The 20985-nt window shown below is 41.7% G+C and overlaps 1 protein-coding gene across 1 annotated transcript in view; it reads right to left on the reverse strand.

Annotated features, from left to right (window-relative positions):
• Positions 1-20985, reverse strand: part of LOC120913607 (sodium- and chloride-dependent neutral and basic amino acid transporter B(0+)-like) — a 53868-nt gene that overhangs the window by 25600 nt on the left and 7283 nt on the right. Inside the window, exons 2-7 of the mRNA XM_040323678.1 lie at positions 20197-20338; positions 17053-17184; positions 15696-15857; positions 10661-10790; positions 7655-7787; positions 216-356 (exon numbers count right to left, since the gene is read on the reverse strand). Of these exons, the coding sequence (XP_040179612.1) occupies positions 216-356; positions 7655-7787; positions 10661-10790; positions 15696-15857; positions 17053-17184; positions 20197-20338 (840 nt within the window). The remainder of the gene's footprint in view (positions 1-215; positions 357-7654; positions 7788-10660; positions 10791-15695; positions 15858-17052; positions 17185-20196; positions 20339-20985) is intronic.

The following is a 20985-nucleotide window of genomic DNA, read 5'->3' on the forward strand; positions in this document are numbered from 1 at the left end:
TCATATAACACTTCTATGATTAACATTTTTGGGTTGATTTAATGGAGAGTGCAAAATCTGGTGCAGCTCTACATAGAAACCATTCGGCTTCCAAGTTTCTTTCTCAATGCTTAATTGAACAAGCTGAAGTTACAAGCTGATTGGCTACCTTGCACAGCTGCACCAGATTTTAGAAAACCAACCCCGTTATCTTTGTTTACAGTTTGGAAACTTACGTCCGCATTAGCCAGTTTTGAAATGTCTGACTGCTTTCCAATATAAAAACTAATTCCGTCAGACGCTCCTTCCAGCGTAACCCCTCGTATCAGAAGAATGAATAGCACAATATAGGGAAATATGGCCGTAAAATACACCACCTATCAAAGAAAACATCACAAGATCAGCAAGCTATTCTTAATTTTATCAGATAACTTCTAAAACAGGTATTTTAGATTCAACTGGTAGGTTAGCATATAAATTAAAACAATGCAGGTTCACACCACATCTTTATAACTAAAAGTTAACTTACTTTGAGTGAGCATGTCCTTAGGCATATTAAAGTATCAGCAGTAAAGGATAAAAGCACTTTAAAAGAAGCCCGTATTTTCCTCTGTAGCTGAGGGCTTTGTGGAGAGATTTATATTCAAAGTTCACAACAGAGGCAAAGAAATCATATATTCTTTCTTTTTTACCTTCTATAGATGACAGAATCTTTGCAACCTGCCATTCATCTAATGTAATAAACACACGACAGGTGTTTCCAAGTTCTTAGGGCCAGATCCACAGCCAGCGGGTGTAACTTAAATATTCGGATTTAAGTTACACTGCCGGAAAATTTCTACTTAAGTGCCCGATCCACAAAGCACTTACCTAGAAATTTTCTGCGGTGTAACTTAAATCCGGCCGGCGCAAGGCGTGCCCAATCTAATGGGGCGAGTCCCATTTAAATTAGGCGCGCTCCCGTGCCGGACGTACTGCGCATGCTCCCGACGTGCATTGCGCAAAATTACGTTACACCGAGTTTTGTGAATCGCGCCGGGTCAAAAAAGTTGCGTCGGGAAAAAAAAGAGATGCGGCGGGAAAAAAAAAATTAAAAAAAAAATTTGACAGCGTCGCGGGAAAGAAGGGTCTACTTTTACATGGTGTACTAACTTTACACTTTGTAAAAGCAGCCCTAATTTTGCGACGGCAAACTAATACTTACGGAGAAAAAACAAAGCGTAAAAGCTTCGTGGATCTCCGTAAGTGCTAATTTGCATACCCGACGCTGGATTTCGATGAGAAATTCCCCCAGCGGCGGCTGCGGTACTGCATCCTAAGATCCGACAGTGTAAGTCCCTTACACATGTCGGATCTTCTGCCTATCTATGAGAAACTGATTCTGTGGATCAGTTCCATAGATAGAAACAGGGATACGACGGCGTATCAGTCTATATGCCGGCGTATCCCTTTTGTGGATCAGGCCCTTTAGTAACCAACTAAAGCCCAACTGTAGAGTATTTTTTTGGTTTGCCTTGAGGATGAATTGCTTCACAGTACAAGCAGCTAGATTGCTTATTTTAAAACGTTATTACTGCTTGTTAAGGTCAAAGAAATAGGTTTATAGTCTGCACTCAGGTGCAAAAATTATCTGCGGTGTAACTTAAATCCGGCCGGCGCAAGGCGTGCCCAATCTAATGGGGCGAGTCCCATTTAAATTAGGCGCGCTCCCGTGCCGGACGTACTGCGCATGCTCCCGACGTGCATTGCGCAAAATTACGTTACACCGAGTTTTGTGAATCGCGCCGGGTCAAAAAAGTTGCGTCGGGAAAAAAAAGAGATGCGGCGGGAAAAAAAAAATTAAAAAAAAAATTTGACAGCGTCGCGGGAAAGAAGGGTCTACTTTTACATGGTGTACTAACTTTACACTTTGTAAAAGCAGCCCTAATTTTGCGACGGCAAACTAATACTTACGGAGAAAAAACAAAGCGTAAAAGCTTCGTGGATCTCCGTAAGTGCTAATTTGCATACCCGACGCTGGATTTCGACGAGAAATTCCCCCAGCGGCGGCTGCGGTACTGCATCCTAAGATCCGACAGTGTAAGTCCCTTACACATGTCGGATCTTCTGCCTATCTATGAGAAACTGATTCTGTGGATCAGTTCCATAGATAGAAACAGGGATACGACGGCGTATCAGTCTATATGCCGGCGTATCCCTTTTGTGGATCAGGCCCTTTAGTAACCAACTAAAGCCCAACTGTAGAGTATTTTTTTGGTTTGCCTTGAGGATGAATTGCTTCACAGTACAAGCAGCTAGATTGCTTATTTTAAAACGTTATTACTGCTTGTTAAGGTCAAAGAAATAGGTTTATAGTCTGCACTCAGGTGCAAAAATTACCCCTATATCAATAAAATATCCCTTCCTTATTGTTATTGAATTTACATGGAGATGTCCTAAAGTGTTTTCTAGCCCCCCCTCCCATTTTTTTTAGTTCTGGATGAAAGGGGCCTTTTGGCTTTGGTTACTTTTTGGATTGTCCCCCCGACTTTTATTGGAGTTATAAAGTTATATCTGGACCTTTAGCAGTGGTGTGGCGCTGGGTCCTGATCATGTGACCGGATTGGAGTGACTTCATAGAACAAATAAAACAGACTAAAATAACAGGCAAACTACCAAATACAAATAATATACTACTTTCTCTAACACCACCCCAAATAATAACCAACACAATACCAACAGGTAATAAAATAAACACAAAATCCTGATCATAAACCATGATTAAAACGGAGGTCCCAATTAAAACAAAATATTAAAAGCCAGAAGCTACAAATACAGCAGCTACTGACTTTTAATGCATGGACACTTACCTGTCCATGGTGCCCGTGATGTCGGCAGCTGAAGCCAAGCAATCGCTCGGCTCTCGGCTGCCCCTGCCCCCATCCGCGGTAAGGGAATCAGGGAATGAAGCGCTGCGACTTCACTTCCCGGTTCCCTACTGTGCATCTTTACTGGTCCCGCTGTGTCCTGGGAGCTGTGTGTCTCTCATAAGACAGTGGGGGTATAGAGTAGGCGCCGGAGGATCCGTACATGTCTCATCCGCTTGCTCAGCGGGGATCAATCCGTTGATCCCAGCTGAGTCGGCAGATGACAGGGATGCACACTGTGCAGGGACCGCCCTGTCAGATCTCCGCTCTCCCCTATGGGGGGATCGGATGAACACAGACCGTCTGTCCGTGTTCATCCGATCCGCAGATGGATGGAAAAATAGGATTTTCCTCCATCTGCAAAATTGGACCATAGCGGGGACCGATGAGATCGGGTGTCAGCGGATGTTCATCCGCTGACACCCGCTATCCCATAGGGATACATATATGTCCGTATTTCATCCGAAAACGGATGGATGAAATACAGACATACTGTCCGTGTGTGAAAGGGTCCTAAGTGAATACAGGGCACAGAGAGAGTTTGTAAGTCTCAAGGGAGTGAGAGAGCCTTGGGTGCCAAGAGATCCCTTATCAAGAGGTTAAGAGGTTGATTTACTAAAGACAACTAGACTGTGCACTTTGCAAAGTGCAGTTGCACATTGCAAGTGCAATTACTTCAGAGCTTACTAAATGAGGTAAAGAATCACTTTGTAAAGAATACCCAATCACAATGAATGAAAATAAAAAACAGCATTTTTGCTTGCACATGAATGGATGATGGAAGTCAGCAGAGCTTCTGCCAATTTACTAAGCTCTGGAGCAACTGCTCTTGTAGTGCACAGACAATTTGCCTTTGGTAAATCAACCCATAGGCCTCGTACACTTGACCATTTTCATCGACAGAATCCATCAAGAAACTTGGTGGCAGAGCTTTTTTGCCGAGGAAAACGATCGTGTGTATGTTTTACAACGAGAAAACTGTTGAGGAACTCGACGAGGAAAAAAGAGAACAAGTTCTCTTTTTCCTCGATGGGAATCTCAATTTCCTCGTCGTGTTCCTCGTCGGGCTGGTTTTCGACGAGAAACACGTTCGTGTGTATGCTAAGAAACCCGCACATGCTCAGAATAAAGTATGAGACGGGAGCGCACCTTCGGTAAAAGTAGCGTTTGTAATGGAGATAGCACATTTGTCACGCTGTAACAATCTGAAAAGTGCAAATTGTCTCTTACCAAACTTTTACTAAACACACAGTAACATGAGATTAGCAAAAGCAGCCCCAAGGGTTGTGCCAGTGGAATCGAACTTCCCTGCCGTTGTACGTGTTGTACGTCACCGCGTTTGAGAACGAGGAGATTTTGTCTTGACCTGTGTACGCAAAGAAAGCTTGTCAAGTTTCTCCACAAGTCTGAAAAGGAACTCGTCGAGGAAAACGATGTTTCATTTACGAGTTCCTCGGTCGTGTGTACGAGGCCTTAATTGTGGAACTGTGCAGTGAGGTGCTGTAACTGCAGGCTGAGTGAGCCAGAAGAGGTTTGGGTTCTGACTGCTGAAAGGTAAGCTAGGTGGCTTAGCATTTTCATTACATGTTTTTGCTTATAATGTTTTATGAAGCTGAAACCCCCTGTGTGAGAAATACTGACATAAGAGGCATGTTTTCTTCAATTTCCTTTAATAAAAGTGTGCCAACAAGCCCTTAAAGCAGAGTTCCACCCAAAAATGTTACTTCCGCTTTCAGTACTCGTGCCCCCCTGACATGCCACACTTGGCATGTCATTTTTTTGGGGGGGAGCGAGTACCTGGTTTTGACAGGTACCCAGATTCCACTTCCTCTCCTGGCACCAAGGTGCCGAGCGGAAGTTCATCTCTCCCCCCAACCTCCCTGCAATCTTCTGGGACACACCGCAGGTAAGTGTTTGTTTATTAAAGCGGAGTTCCACCCAAAATTGGAACTTCCGCTTAACCCACTCCTCGCCCCCTTACATGCCACATTTGGCATGTAATTTTTTTGGGGGGTTAGTGGGGGCTTCAGGAGGAGTGGGACTTCCTGTCCCACCTTCTCCTTCCACCGAGGGGTATCATAGGCGAATAGCTTAATCGCCTACAGGGAGGGGCTGCAGTAGGCAATCGCCTGGGACACATGACAGGTCCCATGCGATTGCCTGTCCAATGAGACAGCGCAGCGCCGCTCACGCATGCGCAATGGGTGCCCGTCCGTGAAGCCGAAATCTGTCACGGCCGGGTGCCCACACGTAGGATGAAGACACCGGCCAGGGAGGGGGGGAGAGGAGCAGAGCCCCGGTCGGCGCGTCGCTGGGACGTGGAGCAGGTGAGTGTGTGTTTATTAAAAGCCAGCAGCTACACTTTTGCTGACTTTTAATAAACACAAAAAATGCCTGGAACACCCATTTAAAGGTCAGCAGCTACACTTTTTGTAGCTGCTGACTTTTAAATAGGTGGAACTCTGCTTTAACCACATGACTCTCATGACTCATTAAAATGCTCAACACCACTGAACTAATAATCTCCATATTGATATATATTTATATATTTGATAGTAAAAGTGAGGTTCACAAATATTCCACACTGCAGACAGCCATGCAGTAGCCAAGTTAAACCAACCCAAATATAATCTGATTTTAGAGTGCAAAGTATTAAGCTACCTGAGTAGTATATGTTAATATTTGGTAGAAATGGATTCTTTATGAGGTAATATAATTTCATGCTGGGTTCATCTGTACAGTTTATGACGCAGTCTCTCGTAATGGTTTACGGTGCAATGCGTTTTAATGCATGGATGCGTATATCATTTACAGGGCAATGATTTTATTGGTTTAGAGCTTTATTGGCAGATACAGAAGATACAGAAGTACCTTCCATGAGGTTACATCTTGAGACTTGAGTTCATATTCTTGACTTTATGGGATAATATTTGCTATTGCTTTATGTTGCTAAAGGCATGTATTTTAGTACTGCTACAGGTTGATTGTTCTGTAGCAGTACTGGAGTAGCCGATTTAATGTTCAGCCTGTTAATGGTATACTATATAAGAGAGTGGTGTACCATATAGTTTTATGTCAGATATAACTAATTATGTACAGGAGCTAATTGACTTTGAATATGACTTTCATGAAGCAGAAGCTCGGCATGATAACTGTTCAGCTTTGAAGATGCTTATCATTATCATTGATATGCTCATGTCTTTTAAAATGTGTGTTAACCCAAAACGTTCTAATTTTAGGTATAGTGGAGAAGTGTTAAAACCTCTGTCATTTTGTGAAACCTCTGTCAGTTTACATTATTGATTGTGTTCCTTCACGGAAGATGCCACCTTATGGCTTGTAGTGGTGACCATTGCCTGAGTACTCATGGCCACATTATATACCAATTTAACTTATAAACAAATCAATATACACTATATTTTCAAAAGTATAGAGACACCTGCCTTTACAAGCACATGAACTTTAAGGGGTTTGAAAAGCTTTGTGTTTTTTAACCTTAATGCATCCTATGCATTAAGGCGAAAAAACACCTTGCAATCTCAGGCCCCCCAGCCCTCCCATTTTACTTACCTAAGCCACAAAACTCCTGGGCTCGTTCCCACGATGGTCCCCCCCTGCTTGAGGCGGCTCATCATTGGAGATTGATAGCAGCGCAGCCATTGGCCCGCGCTGTTGTTAATCACATCCAATGACGCAGCTATAGGCTGTATCAGGGAGTGCGACCCACAAGCTAACCCCCTTGGGAGAAAGCTTCTCATGAAGGGGGTTAGTGCTTGCAGGGAGGAGCCAAGACAGCTGCCGAGGACCAGGATCGGGGCCACTCTGTGCCAAACGAACTGCACAGTAGAGGTAAGTATGACATGTTTGTTATTTTATTTAATTTTTTTTAAACCCAAAGCCATACAACCTCTTTAATGCCATCCCAGTCTTAGTCCATAGGGTTTAATATTGAGTTGGCCCACCCTTTGCAGCTATAACAGCTTTAGCTCTTCTGGGAAGGCTGTACACAAGGTTTAGGAGTGTGTCTATGGGAATGTTTGATCATTCTTCCAGAAGCACATTTGTGAGGTCCGGAATCATGTTGGACGAGAAGGTGTGGCTCGCAGTCTGCGCTTTAATTCTTCCCAAAGGTGTTCTATCTGGTTGAGGTCAGGACTGTGTGCAGGCCAGTCAAGTTCCTTCACCTCAAACAAGCTCTCCAATTTCCTTTTGAACATTGCTTTGATGGAGGGGGGTTATGGTGTGGGGATGTTTTTTAGGGGTTTAGCTTTGCCCCTTTAGTTCTATTGAAAGGAACTGTTAAGGCATCAGCATACCAAGATATTTTGGACAATTTCATGCTCCCAACTTTGTGGGAACAGTTTGGGGATGGTCTCTTACTGTTCCAACATGACTGCGCACCAGTGCAGAAATTAAGGTCCATAAAGCATTGTTTGCTTTTAAATTAATACTTATCTGAGTCCCTTTATTGCCAGTAAAGTCCATTAGTTTCTTTTTTTATACAAATTTGTAAACTTTTGGTTGAACTTGCACTGACAAAGCAGTGATAAGCACCTTTTCCAGAGGTTATAGCTGGTCGCATACAATTAACTTCTCATAGGATAAAAGTACAGGTATGTGTATGTAACAATCAAGGGAGAGGACATCATTTGATCACTGGATCAGTTCTTCAGCTGACCTCTATTTTTTCTAATTTATGTATTATACTTTCATTAACAATATACAGTACTACATGTAATGCACAGAATAACCTTAGTAAGAAGCGTTACCTTTCCTGAAGACTTTATACCCTTAAACAAAGCAGCACCAATTATTATCCATGCCAAGAGGAGGCAAAGGGCCAAATACCAGACAACATTTCCTGTTTCATCAAGTCCACTGGATCGACGAAGTGCCACTTTACTACAAAAGATAACAAAGTCTGTTATTAGTATAAAAAGACTACTAGTGCAGATCAGAAAGACACAAATAATTTTTATGTTTTAGGAAATTAAATAGAAATACATAGGAGCCTGTTAACATGTTGGTTGGAATATTTAGCAAACACTAAGTTTCTAACCCCCATACCCAGCTCAGCCTGGGTATGGGGGTTAATATCTCACATGCCCCCATGTAGGTCAGAGCAGATAGCAAAATTCACATAAGGAAGTATGAGGCCTCGTACACACAACCGTTTTTTGCAAAATCCATCAAGAAAAATGCTGGCAGAGCATTTTTGTCAAGAAAAACGTGTGTATGTTTTTCGTCGAGAAAAAAAGAGAACATGTTCCCTTTTTTTCTCATCGGGAGTCTCAATTTCCTCGTCGTGTTTCTCGTCGGGCTGGTTTGCGTCGAGAAACACGTTCGTGTGTATGCTTAGAAACCCGCGCATGCTCAGAATAAAGTATGAGACGAGAGCGCACCTTTGGTAAAAGTAGCGTTCGTAATGGAGATAGCACATTCGTCACGCTGTAACAAACTGAAAAGCGCGAATCGTCTCTTACCAAACTTTTATTTAACACGCAGTAACATAAGATTAGCAAAAGCAGCCCCAAGGGTTGTGCCAGTGGAATCGAACTTCCCCTTTATAGTGCCGTCGTACGTGTTGTACGTCACCGCGTTTGAGAACGACGAGATTTTGTCTTGACTGTGTGTATGCACAGAAAGCTTGACAAGATTCTCGTCGAGGAAAACAACGTTTCATTTATGTCGAGACTCGGTCGTGTGTACGAGGCCTGAGTCCCATTAGGCAACTGCACAGCTTACTCATATATGTTCTAAATTGAGACACCTGGAAAAGTTAATGTTAAAAGCCCTAGCTTACAAAAGGTCAAGTAAATGTAATATTTAACTAAGCTCCATTGAAAATTTCAAATCCTCATGCTGAAAATCTTCTGTGAGCCAACACAAAACAAGGAAACAAACTCACTGAGTTGCTATTGTGATTTAGAAAACCCTGTAACTATTTTTGGATTAGAAAGTCCAGTAACTTTTGTCTTTAATGAGTTTTATACAATCCTTTCTAACTAGATTAATCAAGCTTCTCATTGTGCATATGGGAGAGATTTTATCCTTTTGTTGCTGATCCAAAGAATGCATGACATTGACTTAAAAAAAAAATATGCAATCCAGAGTTCTGTCATCAGTCTGACTTCTTTGCATTCTTGTTTCAGGCCAGGAAAACAGAAAGTACTTAAGCCAGAGAACTACAATGTTTAGAAGGTGTTTGGCAACTTCCATACTTTTCTCAGTACAGGTATTCCTCCATGTTGGCCTGCCATTATTTTGATAGTGATGCTATAATACTATATACTGCCTGATTGGCGAGACTCTGCTTATTTAATGTAGCCACCACCTCTACAACTTGCTAACAGGTTAGTATTACCAAGGAGAAACATAAACATGTCCACCGCCCCCTTCTAGTATTACCAAGGAGCATAAAGAATATTTTATTGCATTGTAAAGCATAAAAAAAACACAAGAGGTTACAATCACCAGTTATTTGCATTATCTGTTTAATTATATTAGGCACTAAAAGAGAAGTAGGACAAAACACTTTTTTTGCCCTACTTCTTTTGTGGGTCACAGAAGTTCACTCCTGTTACCTGTATTCAGCCGAAAGCAGGCCAAAGTCCGCTATCGGCTGACGTCACTCCAGGCTCTGGAGAGATCTTAACTTTGAAGTCAGGATCTACCCAGATTTTAGACCGGCAGCAGGCTCAGCCCCTCAACCACTGAGAGCCTCAGCCAGCCACTCCCACCCCTTCCATAGCCCAGCGCTCCAGTGAGCACTGGAGGAGCAGAGCAGAAAGGCGGTGACTAAGGCCTCGTACACATGACCGTTTTCCTCGATAGAATCCATCAAGAAACTTGGTGGGAGAGCTTTTTTGCCGAGGAAAACGATCGTGTGTACGTTTTTCATCGAGGAAACTGTCGAGGAACTCGACGAGGAAAAAAGAGAACAAGTTCTCCTTTTCGTCAACGGGATTCTCGATTTCCTCGTCGGGCTGGTTTTCGACGAGAAACGCGAGCGTGTATATGCTAAGAAACCCGCGCATTTGTCACGCTGTAACAGTCTGAAAAGTGCAAATTGTCTCTGACCAAACTTTTACTTAACACGCAGTAACATGAGATTAGCAAAAGCAGCCCCAAGGGTTGTGCCAGTGGAATCAAACTTCCCCTGCCGTTGTATGTGTTGTACGTCACCGCGTTTGAGAACGAGGAGATTTGGTTTTGACAATGTGTACGCAAAGAAAGCTTGTCAAGTTTCTCGACAAGCCTAACAAGGAACTCGTCGAGGAAAACGATGTTTCATTTACGACGAGTTCCTCGGTCGTGTGTACGAGGCCTAACACTGGCTTTCTGCTCATTAAAGACCAAGAACCGAGCATTCAGCGGTCTTTGATTGCTTAGTTCTCAGGCTTAGAGGCAGCGGGGGACAGATGCAGCATCGGACCAATGCTCTATCCAACTATATGAGTATGTGTGGTTTTTTTTTTATCTCAAACTCTTTAATTGTTCTGAGAGTTGCTAGACGTCATTTGATTGTCTGAGATTTGAGTTGCACATGCCTTATCAATTTTTGTCTCTGTTAACATGTAAAAACATAACTCAAAGTTTGCTAGCCACATGTTGGCTGGTAATAGCAAATTCACCACCCATATATGCACAGTTCTTGGGTTAAAAGGTTCATATAGTGCCATCTGATTCCCACCACCAAGCTTTAGCTGCAAAACAATATAAATGGAAGTCATTTGTCACACACTATTTATTTGTAACAGCTTGGATGTACTTACTCCCAATATTGTTTGCTGGGAAGTTCAGTCTCCAAAAACACAGTCGTGTTTGCCAAGCATGTGTAATTATTTTCTGTGACCCAGGTAAGATTTACACTTTCATTTGGCAGTTGAGTAATGTTACAAATGCCTGTAGACAAAAAATATATTATTAATCAGGAGTGGATAATTAAAGAGTATTGCTTATACAAAGCCCTTAATAATCAATCTGTCTTGTATGTTAGCACAATGTCAGATATATAAATACTGGTATTAGCAGTCTAGCGTTGTTATCACCACCATAACGATCAAACATCTATGTTTATAAAATGAAATGAAGAAACCTGTCAGTAAGTTAAATATCACAGTTAACCCTGGAATGTTTTTAATTGCTTTACAGGTAACTTATTAAGTGGTGGTCTTAACCACTTCAGCCCCAGACCATTTGGGTGGTCAAAGACCAAGCCACTTTTTGCGATTCAGCACTGCATCGCTTTAACTGACAATTGCGCGATCGTGCGATGTGGCTCCCAAACAAAATTGACGTCCTTTTTTTTCCACAAATAGAGCTTTCTTTTGGTGGTATTTGATCACCCCTGTGGTTTTTATTTTTTGCGCTATGAACAAAAATAGAGCGACAATTCTGAAAAAAATGCAATATTTTTTACTTTTTGCTATAATAATATGCCACACTGCAGGCATTTAAAGGGCACGTACAGGTACGTGAAAATGCCTGTCCGTGCCATTCTGCCGACGTATATATACTGTGGGCGGTCCTTAATATACAGTAAAGGCCAGACAGAAGGACAGTACATGAATGATCTGTGTACAACCTTATAATAGAAAAACATATGGATAAACAAGTATGCAGAAAGGTTAATAAGAAAAAAAAGAGAAACCTTTTAGTTCTAAAGATTAAATCTCTGCTGATGTCACAGAGCCGGTCCAGACTCGCGACAATGGAGTCGGGATACACCCACGTGCCTGGACCTCCACCTGGCTCAGCCTGAGCCGGTCACTCCCACCCCCTACACAGCCCAGTGCTTTAGTGAGCAGCTCTCTGACAGTCAGCAGCTCTCTGCTCGGGGAGCTGTGAGAACCAAGCAATGTGTGGTGTTAGATCGCTCAGTGTTAGAGATGCCGGGGGACAGATGCAGCAACCACCTAGGTAAGTATTATTAACCACTTCAAAACAGGACAATTTCACCCCCTTCCTGCCCAGACCAATTTTTAGTTTTCAGCACTGTCGCACTTTGAATGACAATTGCAACGGTCATGCAATGTGGCTCCCAAACAAAATTGACGTCCTTTTTTCCCCACAAATAGAACTTTCGTTTGGTGGTATTTGATCACCTCTGTGGTTTTTATTTTTTGTGCTATAAACAAAAGAACAGCGACAATTTTGAAAAAAACACAATATTTTTTACTTTTTGATTTAATAAATATCAATTTAAAAAATATATATATATTTTTTCCTCATTTTACGCCGATATGAATTCTACATATTTTTGGTAAAAAAAAAAACGCCATAAGCGTATATTGATTGGTTTGCGCAAAAGTTATAGCGTCTACAAAATAGGGGATAGTTTTATTGCATTTTAATTTATTTTTATTTTTTTACTATGGCGGCGATCAGCGATTTTTATTGCGATTGTGAAATTGCGACGGACATATTGGACACTTTTGACAAATTTTTGGGACCATTCACATTTATACAGCAATATAAAACTGCACTGATTACTGTGTAAATGTGACTGGCAGGGAAGGGGTTAACACTAGGGGCGCTGAAGGGGTTAAATATGTTCCCTAGTGAGTGATTCTAACTGTAGGGGGAGGGGACTCACAAGAGGAGGAGACCGATGTGTGTTCCTCTGTACTGGGAACACACATCGGTCTCCTCTCCTCTGACAGGATCTGTGTGTTTGCGGGTGCCCGGCAAACATCGAGGCCATCGGGCACACGCACTGGGTCCTGAGCAATGCCGCGGGCGCCCGCACGCCCCCTAGCGGCCGGGAAGCCCAGGATGTCATATGACGTCCACCCTGAGGGAGACAAAGTTCCTGTCAACATCGTTTGACAATGGCTCGGTAGGGAACTGGTTAAAAAAAAAACATATTTGAAAATATTTGTTTTGTGGCTTATTCAAGCTACTTCTTCAATTCTAAAAAAGGTCAGGAAAATACCCAAGCCTTTATATTCACACAGGTATCACCTTAATCCAATCACCATGGAAAGGCAGATATTATTGTCCAAGAACAGGATGGGAGGTGTGGACATAGTGAAACTTCCTACTTCTAGTTACACAATCACATCCTTGGTATCAATTAGGCTTCACAGGTGTTAATGCTTCAATTTACATGGCTGAAGGTGGGAATAGTTGTCAAAATGCCAGGGTAAACAATAATTCATACCTTCATTCATGTAATTCAAAGGATTAGTAGCTACAGTATAAAGCTTCCCTGATGTTATTAATGGGCTATTTTTGAACTAGAACAGGAAGATTTGAGGTCCAGGACAGTGGCTTTAAAGGGGTTGTAAAGGATTTTTTTTCCCCCTAAATAGCTTCCTTTACCTTAGTGCAGTCCTCCTTCACTTACCTCATCCTTCGATTTTGCTTTTAAATGCCCTTATTTCTTCTGAGAAATGCTCACTTCCTATTCTTCTGTCTGTAACTCACCACCGTAATGCAAGGCTTTCTTCCTGGTGTAGAGAAAGCCTCTTGAGGGGGGAGGGGGCGAGCAGGCAAGTCAGGACACTCTCTACTTTGCAGATAGAGAAAGGAGCTGTGTGTTAGTGAGCGTCCTGACACTCCTGCTCGCCCCCTTCCCCTTATAAAAGGCTTTCTCCACACCAGGAAGAAAGCCTTGCATTACGGTGGTGAGTTACAGATAGAAGAACAGGAAGTGAGCATTTCTCAGAAGAAATAAGCACATTTAAAAGCAAAATCGAAGGATGAGGTAAGTGAATGAGGACTGCACTAGGGTAAAGGAAGCTATTTAGGGGGAAAAACCCTTTACAACCCCTTTAATGTTTGCTAGATAACATTTAGTGGGGGTGGGTACCATAATCCACAATGGTCAATATTAAAAAGGAAGACTGGGGGCTGCCCCAAACATGCCCCAGGAAAAAATAGGGAGAATTGGACTATCTCGGTACCCAAGGATTGGACAAAAAGTATAATTAAAATAGAACAATTTATTAGTAGAAAAGTTAAGAGGGGAAAGACAATTATTCAAAAGGCTATATACAATCAATGGTTACAGCTATGCATGATTCTTAGTAAATTCAAAAGGTCGATAAACCCCAAAGATTGCAGGGGGTACCCTCCGGCAGCTGTCCATTTTGACTGTGGTAGGGGGCGGTGTGGTGAGAGATTCAGCATAGTACACAGCTACTTTTTTTTTGTTGAAACTTTATTTGAAGGCACAAAAGTGACACTTCATTCATGTCGCTGTACAGCTATGACATGCATTCTTGTATAGTGCGCTGCAATAAAGCGCAGCGCAGTGGGAGATGGAAACAAGCTGAGGGAGCAAGGAGAGCTGCAAGGAGGACATGACCAATAAGGGAGCATTCTTACTGCAGGTGGGGGGGGGCATACCAACTGGGGGGAGGGGATGGGGTGGCTAGAAGAGAAAAAGATGTCCAAAAAGAAAGAAAGAGTTGAGGGGTGACTAAAGATAGAGTGAAAGAAATGCACGAGGGAAGAAAATAGGGAAGAAAAAAGAGATAGAGAGAGGGGAGCGAAGTAAAGATAAAGTAGCAGGGGAGAGAAATGGAAAAAAAAGAGGTAATAGAAAGAAAGAGAGGGAAGAAAAAGAGTGGAAATAAGGAAGGAAAGTAGGAAAAACATATGTAGCGCCCCCTTACTTTCAGTATGGGCACTATGCTAAAGTTAGTGGGGAATGGGAGAGTTATTTTACTCCCATTCACAATTTGTTAAATGATGGGCTGCTGTCATTCCAGAACTGTCCTGTAGGTCAGTCTGCGCTCCAGGGGTGTTGTTTCCACCCCTGGGCGACAGGTGGTGCTAGAGGGGTTCTGGCAGAGCCACTTTTCCCCAGCAGCCAATTAGAGGAGTTTTTCTCCCTTGTGGGGCATGCTGGGGAGGGGTATATCTGTGGCAGACGCCATCTTTATTGGTTCTTCCCGCGGATTCGAGGTTCCAGGTGCGGCATCCACCTTTAGGGTGCGCACATCCAACGGACCCTGGCGATGGCCTTCCAGGCCGGGGTCGCATGCTACGCGGAGCTCCAAATTGCTGAGAGGGGCCCCAGTGACTTACTGGGTCCCCCAAATTACTGAGAAGATCCCAGGCTGGGTGCCGCTCGATTGGGGGGTCGGCTTGAGGAGAACCCGGAGGCAGGTTGTCCAACAGAGCTTGAACGAACCATCGGGGATCTGGTGACCGGAATGCTGACAGGTACTCTTGCTGTCATCCGGTGACCTACTTTCAATCTACTGGGAGGATTCGCTCAATTCGTCCGTTCAGCTCATTCAAGTAATAGGCCTGTGGCAGAAGCCCTAGAGCCAGGTCTGTGGCAGAGGCCTGTTCCTACCAGCAACTCAGGGTGGTACTCCGGCTGCCAGGCTTGTGGCAGAAGTCTGTCCGGGGGCACTTCATCCACTCTGGCTAGAGTGGCGACGAACGGTGACTATTATTATTGTGCTGCTGAGAGCAGGATTGCTCTCTCTATATCCAGGCCTGATACCGCAAGTTCTCTATCGCTTCATCAACCTTTCCTTCATACTGTATGTTGATGTTGGCTATGTTGGGCCTGAAATAAAGCATTTGAAAACCTTTCTTCATGTACTGGACATTTGCTCACTACTTTATTCATCAGCTACACCCCTAGACAACATTGAGGTAACTTAATCTGCCGATCCCAACAACAAACCAGCGGCTCCTGTGGGGGTAGCGCTACACATATATACAAATAGAATAAATAATGGAATAGGAAAAAATCAAACCCAATAAATAAAACATTAAAAAACATATTTATATACAGTATACTTAGGTAATAATAGATGATGACTTGTGAAATAAATAGTTTACCTTTGGGCACTTTGCTGCACTTGCTGTCAGACCAATCAAAGCACTCCGACCAAGGTAACACACTTGTAAATGAAGCAAACAGATAGTACAGGCTGTATGCAATGATGACATTGTAGTAAATTGTTACTAGAGTTGAAATAAGGACCATTGTAATTCCAACTCCTAAGATTGATGGGAAAAAGGAAAAGTTATAACAATAAGTAGTACATTATTATATAGGCGCAAATACAATCCTTGTTATCAATCAGTAAGTGAAATTCCTGTTCTACACTGTTATCACTTAGATGTCTTATAAATTCTATCTCTGCACAACACAACACTACCCCTATGTTTTGGTGGAAAGGAGTGGGTGTCTTGCAGTGTGAATACACTTGTCCTAAGATGACAACGTTGATCTTCCATGGATACAGTACAGTCATTGAGCCCTTTTATCATTGGACAGGAAGTGTATTGAAGCCACCACATCTAAGGACTGGCAAGTTGCAATATTTAAATCTGTTCTTGGAATTAGATACACTTTAATCATCTAGTGCCTTTGTGTACATTGACATGCTCTTAGTTACATATTTGTGTAAAACCATTTTTAAACTATACCTTTAGTCTACTACTACTATTACTAATAATAGTAACTGTATAATTAATAGTAATATTAACAATATACCTCTCAGTCCAGTGGGTAGCATTATTGAATAATTAAAGTGGTATTAAAGCTCGGCCCTGTCCCCTGCTCTCTTCTTATTGGTTCACTGAGTGTGATTGACAGTAGCAAGAGCCAATGCTGTCTTAACCAATGAGGAGGGAAAGTGGGGGACAGGGAAGAAAGGTGACCGCTCCGATAGACCAAGAGAACTCTCTCACCAAACCCAAAACCCTGGATGCCGGCAATGCAATGACATGCAAAAATGGATGAAGAAGACTAGGACAGCCGCACTCCAAAAAAGCATTCCTTTTTAATAAAATAGGTCACAAAACTAACATGTCACAGCAGAAATCAGAAAAACACAGCTGACGCGTTTCACACTGTCATACAGTGCTTAGTCATAGCTAAGTGGGGGGCAGCTGAGGCTATCGTGAACATGGCTGGATTGGAGGCAGCTCATGTAAGGAGCTGGCAGCAGGGCAGTAGAACCATTGTACCAGACAGAAAACTTTCAAATATCAATGAATAAACTCAATCCCCGATGGAACAGTAGTAAAAGCAATAATGACCAGTCAGCTTTTGAACAGAGTTGTGACATATACTTTTCATAGAAACAGGGTTTAGTACCTTTTATGTACAATGTGTATTTAGATATGTATTAATTGTATTTCACATACATCATGCCAATGGTCTAATGTTTTCATCAGTGGCACTTACCTTCAAAGATTGGAAGTATCCTCCACACAGCCACGGGTCCTAAGCTAGCAAATTGACCAAGGGAACATTCCAGAAAGAAGAGAGGTAAACCTGCCAGAGCCAGCATGATGGTATATGGGATAAGAAAGGCACCTATATGGGAATATTCAATAATACAACAACATGAAATAGATTAAATATACAAGTATTGCAGCTTAAAAAAAAACAGGGTAAATTTACAGAGGGTAAACCTGTCCCTGTATTATATTATATATGGTAAAGTGTCATTTCCTCTATTTATCAGTCTTGTCTGTTATTATAGAATGTCCTCATTGTTAGTGCTCCAGAACATAAGATCTTGTGTAAACATTGTGTAAGATGTGATTTTTTAATTGCTCATGTACTTTACACTGCAAGCTCTGATGAAAGTGGAAAGGTAGAAACACAGTCTGGCATACTCATTGCCTTAAAGCATACTTAAAAAAAGTGTAGAGTGAAGTTTCCCCTAAAGCCTGGTACACAATATGATTTTTTTTTGTCCGGCCATTGGCTGAGTGCGCTGATTGGGAGACAGTCGGATGCTGCTTTACGGACTGACGGACATACACCCGGTATCGGCTCAAATGTTTGCTGTTATTTGCTTTAAACCGGCCAATGTCTCCCAAAATTTGGCCCGTGTTTACCAGGCTTTAGGTAGTCTTGCAATTTTTTTTTAATATTTCTGAAAAATGAACCTGAATTGTCTGGAAAAAATTGCCAGAAAAGATTAAATGGATATTTTTGTTATGCCTAAGCTTAGATATATACAGTATAATTGTATGTCCTGTATTTATATACCCTCACGTCAGTGCTTTGTAGTATACTTTTTGCCATCTTCATCAATCTCTGTACCAGTAGAATTTACAAACTGGATCACCATAAAAAAAAAGACTGAAATATTGCACAAATCAATGGATTGTGTGATAAACTGCTTATGTTTGGCACATAAATGATGACGTCAGGAGCTGTCTTCTCTAGACTTCTAACAGGCTTTTCATTCCATATTCCAGACCAGTGTTTCTTAAAGGGGTTGTAAAGGATTTTTTTTTTTTCATAATAAGCATCCTTTACCTGCAGACATTCCTCTTTTCACTTCCTCATTGTTCATTTTTGCTCAGAAGTTGCTCTATTTCTTCTCTGTTCTGTTCACTTCCTGCTTGTCTGGTTTTACTGACCACGTGATGGGAGGCTTTACTGCGGTGGTCAGTAACATGCTCACCCCCTCCTGGGAACTACATCTGTGTGGCAGGATGCTCTCTACGTGTTAGAGACCTCAAGGAGGTGTGAATTACTGGGCGTGCCGCAATGCATACTGGGAAATGTAGTTCTTACATGAACGAACGATGCAAATCAGGAAGTGAATGAGAGAACAGAAACTAGAATGCCGGAGGTGATATAGATGAAGGAATTTAATAGGTATTTACTAGTTTTTTAACAGAATCGTTACACTATTCTGTCTGTCTACCTTGCAGACATTAATTTTAGGCAAAAAAAATGTTCCTTTACAACTCCTTTAACCTTTTTCAGCCAAGACAACCTTTAAAATGATGGACAATCTCAAGGCACCCCATTCTAAAATGTATAAAAATAAACTACTAGTTTTACATAAAGCAGTAGCATCTATATACGTACGTAGGACACCCATCATTAGATGTGATTTATTCTTCCAAAGTAAATAAACCTTTGCACACTGGTACTGACTAGTATTCCAATGTTTCTCTTCTCCCCCAGTCTTTCTTTCTCCTTTAGCCTATGTGACCCCATTGCTGATGGAGGGGGGCAGGGGAGAGGCCAACAAGGATGCTGTGCAGGCATCCAATGCCCTCCTTATCAACCCATGATGTTATTGGTTGTTAGGATGCCAAAGGTAGGAGAGTTGTAATGTTACACAATGAAAATCTGTGGCTTTATGTCACTAAAAGGCAGACATGACCCACCCACCGTCTTGTATACAATTTTGGGGCAAATGTTAGGCATTTTGCCATGTCCTCCCTGAAAAAACATAAGGCAGCCCAGGGTGCCTAAGCAACGGTTCTAAACACCTGCTATGTCATATTACTGTCTCACTGTCTCACATTTGGTTCCAAACGACCAAGGCAGGACATGATCAGATTAATTTTCATAGTGTACACATAAAAGCATATACATTTGAGGATGAAATTAACAAAAAGAAAGTTAAATAATCAATGTGTTCTTGGATTGTGGCAAGAAACAGGCGTGCCAAATAGAAACCCAAGCAAACACAGAGAGAACATATAGGTGATATATTTCTAAATGCAAACCTGGGGCCTCATTGCTCCCAGACACCCATGCCAATCACATTGCTTCTCCATATGACACCCACCCAACCAAACCCTTTGTATTATAATGTGTAGACTATAATGCAGATATGTGGCATCATACAATGTGAAAACCCTTGCTCTCTTTGATTTTCAAGTATCTTTCAACAATTACAAGGAAGGCAAGCCTGGAACGTTAGGGTATAACACTGGAGCACTAGTGGACAGCTTGGAAAGCTACATTCATATCACTGGGTCTGACAGTTGATTGGCATATCACCTTAGGGCAGTGTTTCTCAATTCCAGTCCTCAGGCCCCCCCAACAGGTCAGGTTTTCAGGATTTCCCTCAAATGAAAAGGCTGTGGTGATTACTAAGGCAGTGAAACTGATCAAATCACCTGTGCAAAATAATGGAAATCCTGAAAACCTGACCTGTTGGGGGGGCCTGAGGACTGGAATTGAGAAACACTGCCTTAGGGTGACCAGTTGCTGCAGCCAATCATATAAGTATAGCACTAACTTTATGACAGGTTTGCACTGATATATATGATTTAGTTGTATTTTGTCCTATGTAAGCGCTGATCACTATTTTTCTTTCATATCACTGGGCTGACAGCACTGGAAATGATTAATAATCAAAAACTTAGAAATATGACTAATTGTGAGGGTCCTGGGACCCCAGTCTATCTGTCCAGCCACAAATCATTCATTGTATGGACGTCAGGGGACACAAGGTAATCAGATGGGTCTGCTTATAGATGTATAGGCAGTCTTAAACTAAATATACTAGTCAACAATAAAGTTAAGCAAACAAATTCCCCAAAGACAGCAAACTTGGTGCATCACCTCCTCCATGTTGAAATGTTAAATATGGAAATCTCCAGACATTGCCCAGGCCAACAGCATATCCCACCATAGACAGGAGATATTCTGATTTACTAGACCAGTTTCCACGTTCTGTGTTCTCATCTGTGTTTTCAGTTGAATCCTTTTAAAAAGAAAAAAAAAAAAAAATGAAAAAAGTCAGCAAACATACTCAGCTACATCGGTAAACCTCCCTGGCGGTATGATTATGTCAGCTTTTTGATGCTCAAAGCGGTACAATTGTTTTGCATGGAAATTTGGTGTTTTATATTGTAGGCCTGTAATTCTTAGGAATAACTCACTTAAATCTGTTCAAACAAGAGTCTAGTAGACATCCTGGGTATGATAAAGTTTGAAACACAAAATCATAAATTATAATATAATAAATAACTATAAATTATTATAACAAATAATAATATAATAATAATAAAAATTATTCAATAATGTAATCAAATCAAAAACACAGAAATTTGCTCAGTTGCATAATTGTTGCTGTCATTACTTTCAGTGTTTGATGACAAATTTTCCCACAAATCACTATCCCTCTATTCTGCAAGTGATTCTAATTTACTATCGCTGTTTACTAGCTCATCTAAAAGGTGACACTTTTTGGTTGCTATGGACAATCTCCACTTTCCAGGCAGAAAAAACTGTATCTATAATATAAAAGTGCATGCAGGACACTGGACAAACAACTAGGGACAAAAGGGATGTGAAATAATTTTATACAGGTATACTGTATGCATACTGTGTTTTACATTTTTTTAATTT

The sequence above is a fragment of the Rana temporaria genome, chromosome 9 (assembly GCF_905171775.1).
Source record: "Rana temporaria chromosome 9, aRanTem1.1, whole genome shotgun sequence".
NCBI lineage: Eukaryota > Metazoa > Chordata > Amphibia > Anura > Ranidae > Rana > Rana temporaria.